This window comes from Pygoscelis adeliae, unplaced genomic scaffold, assembly GCF_000699105.1.
Source record: "Pygoscelis adeliae isolate BGI_AS28 unplaced genomic scaffold, ASM69910v1 Scaffold114, whole genome shotgun sequence".
NCBI lineage: Eukaryota > Metazoa > Chordata > Aves > Sphenisciformes > Spheniscidae > Pygoscelis > Pygoscelis adeliae.
This window is the reverse complement of record NW_008824587.1, coordinates 3,914,337-3,916,755: the sequence shown is the minus strand read 5'-3', so window position 1 is coordinate 3,916,755 and position 2,419 is coordinate 3,914,337. Positions and strand designations below refer to the sequence as shown.

Below are 2,419 nucleotides of genomic sequence, written 5' to 3'. Positions count from 1 at the left end.
GCCAGAGCGAGAGCTGCGTGGAGCAAAGGTAAGAGCGAAGCAGCCCCGATGGCTGCCCTGGCCTCCTCCATCACCCAGCTGCTGCTGGGTGCACCGGCCGGCACACGGACAGGGTGCCCTCCCTGGCTGGGAGCTGCAGCCTGGACATGGCCGTGGTGCCATGGCTTTTCCTCCTGCCCCCAGCTTTCTCCCTGCTCCTTGCAGCCCCGGGAGGGCTCTTGGTCTGACTGATCCCTCCCAATGCCATGGTGAGTCCCCTCCTACGCTGCTTGCCGCTCGCTGCCCCCAGCCTGGTGCGCCCGGCAGAGGAGGGGTCTCAGCCAGACCCGGGCTGAGCGTGGCCCAGCGCGATGTGCTGCCCATGGCCCTGGTCCCACGGGAGCACCCGACGGCAGCAGCCCTCACTACCTGTGAGTGAGACCAATCCTGGGAGTCCGTGTTTTTAATCGGAGAGCTTGTCCCGGCACCGGCGGCTCCACCGCATGCTCCTCCACCTACCCAAGCTGCTGCCAGCCCTGAGTGTTTAGTTTACCGTGGGCTTTGCTTCTTGCCTCCTGGTTGTTCATCACCTGGGTAATGTTTGTTTTGCCCAGAATATCCCATCCCCGGGAGAGTCCTCACCCCTGGCTGCCCTCAGCACCCGGCTGGACCATGATGGCCCCGTGGCCAGTTCGGGGACACCAGGGAGGGCGTCACAGATGGTGGCTGCAGTATCCCTGTGCCGAGCAAGAGCAGGCTGACGCTCGGGGCAGGGGTTGGGGCCATCGTGAACCCCTTTCCCTTTGCTTTGCCAGCGCCATGGCTCAGCCCAAGGGCACGGTTGTCCTCGCCTACAGCGGGGGCCTCGACACCTCCTGCATCCTGGTGTGGCTGAAGGAGCAGGGCTACGATGTCATCGCCTACCTGGTGAGCCCCACATGGACCTCATCCCCAGGGGCTGGGGGTGGAGGGGACACTGGGTCATGGGTCTGGGGACCTGGGTGGGTGACGGGGGTCCTGGCATGTGCGTGGCCATAGCCGTGACCCCGCTCCCGCTGGTTAACCATTGGCCAGCCCACGTGCTGCTCTGCTGAGCTGCCAGCCCTCTGCGGCACAGCCTGTCTCTGCCAGCACATGACCCTCCGCTAATGAGGGCAGCGCATCAGGGCAGAGCCAAGGGCTTGGCAGAGGAAGGTATGGCCCCGAGGTATGCCATCTCGGGGGGCAACCCCCCTCCTGCCTACCCTGGGTGGCCTCAAGCCCGGTCAGCACAGGCTTTGCCGTGCCTCACATGATGCCCCATGCTGGGCTGAGCTTGCGCTGGGTTTTGTGGTCTCCTTTCAAACTCAGTCTTGGTTTTTTCACTCCTTCCAGGCCAACATCGGGCAGAAGGAAGATTTTGAGGCGGCACGAAAGAAAGCGCTGGCGCTGGGGGCCAAGAAGGTAACGGCATCCCTCCCTCCGGGTGCCCAGGGAGCTCTGAGCTCCCCTGCTCCCTGCCGTGGGGCTGAGCCCTGGGGTCTCGCATACCCCACGGCTGGGGCCACTATGTGGGGGGACAACGCCAGCGAGGAATCCCTTTTCCAGAGGTTTTGCACCAAAGCCTTTTAGCAGCATCTAGGAAAGGGGAGGAGAAGGGACCCTTCGCCATGCCACCCCCCAATGCCCCAGAGGAGCGGGATCCCACCCCCAGCCACCCTCCCATCACGGGGCTTCCTCCATCCTGGCAGGTTTACATCGAGGACATCAGCAGGGAGTTTGTGGAGGAGTTCATCTGGCCGGCGGTGCAGGCCAAGCTCTCTATGCAGAGGAGCGGGATCCCACCCCCAGCCACCCTCCCATCACGGGGCTTCCTCCATCCTGGCAGGTTTACATCGAGGACATCAGCAGGGAGTTTGTGGAGGAGTTCATCTGGCCGGCGGTGCAGGCCAACGCTCTCTATGAGGACCGGTACCTGCTGGGCACCGCGCTGGCACGGCCCTGCATTGCCCGAAAGCTGGTGGAGATCACCCAGAGGGAGGGAGCCCAGTATGTCGCCCACGGGGCCACCGGCAAGGTGAGGGAGGATGGGGGCACTGGAGCGGGGATGGCGTGGGGTGCTTGGGGGGAGACCCAGTCAGTCCCTTGGCCAAGCTGTAGGTGCCAGGAGGGGTGCACAGGGCGTTTTGTGGGTGCTCTGCAGGGAAGTATTTTGACACTTCCTTCTCGCTTCTGGGATTTCTGTGCCCGATTTCGGTTCCCTCTCCCTGTCGGGAAGGCTGGGGTCACAGCCAAACCCCCCCCACTTTCGGCAGCAGCTTTCTAAAAGCTGCTACGGGCAGGGGCTGCCCGGGCCAGGACCCGGCTGGGGCTGAGCCAGCACCTCCCGGGGCGTTTCGGGGCACCCCGGGCAGGGTGCGCGGTCTCGGTCCCTGGCCCGGGCCCCGTCCCCATCCCCCGC

General features: G+C 64.8%; 1 protein-coding gene across 1 annotated transcript in view; it reads left to right on the top strand.

Annotated features, from left to right (window-relative positions):
• The first annotated feature begins 798 nt into the window (after nucleotides 1–798).
• ASS1 (argininosuccinate synthase 1) overlaps nucleotides 799–2,419 on the top strand; it is a 41,387-nt gene continuing 39,766 nt past the window's right edge. The window contains exons 1-3 of the mRNA XM_009322184.1: nucleotides 799–906; nucleotides 1,354–1,422; nucleotides 1,847–2,035. Coding sequence (XP_009320459.1) covers nucleotides 799–906; nucleotides 1,354–1,422; nucleotides 1,847–2,035 — 366 coding nt within the window. The remainder of the gene's footprint in view (nucleotides 907–1,353; nucleotides 1,423–1,846; nucleotides 2,036–2,419) is intronic.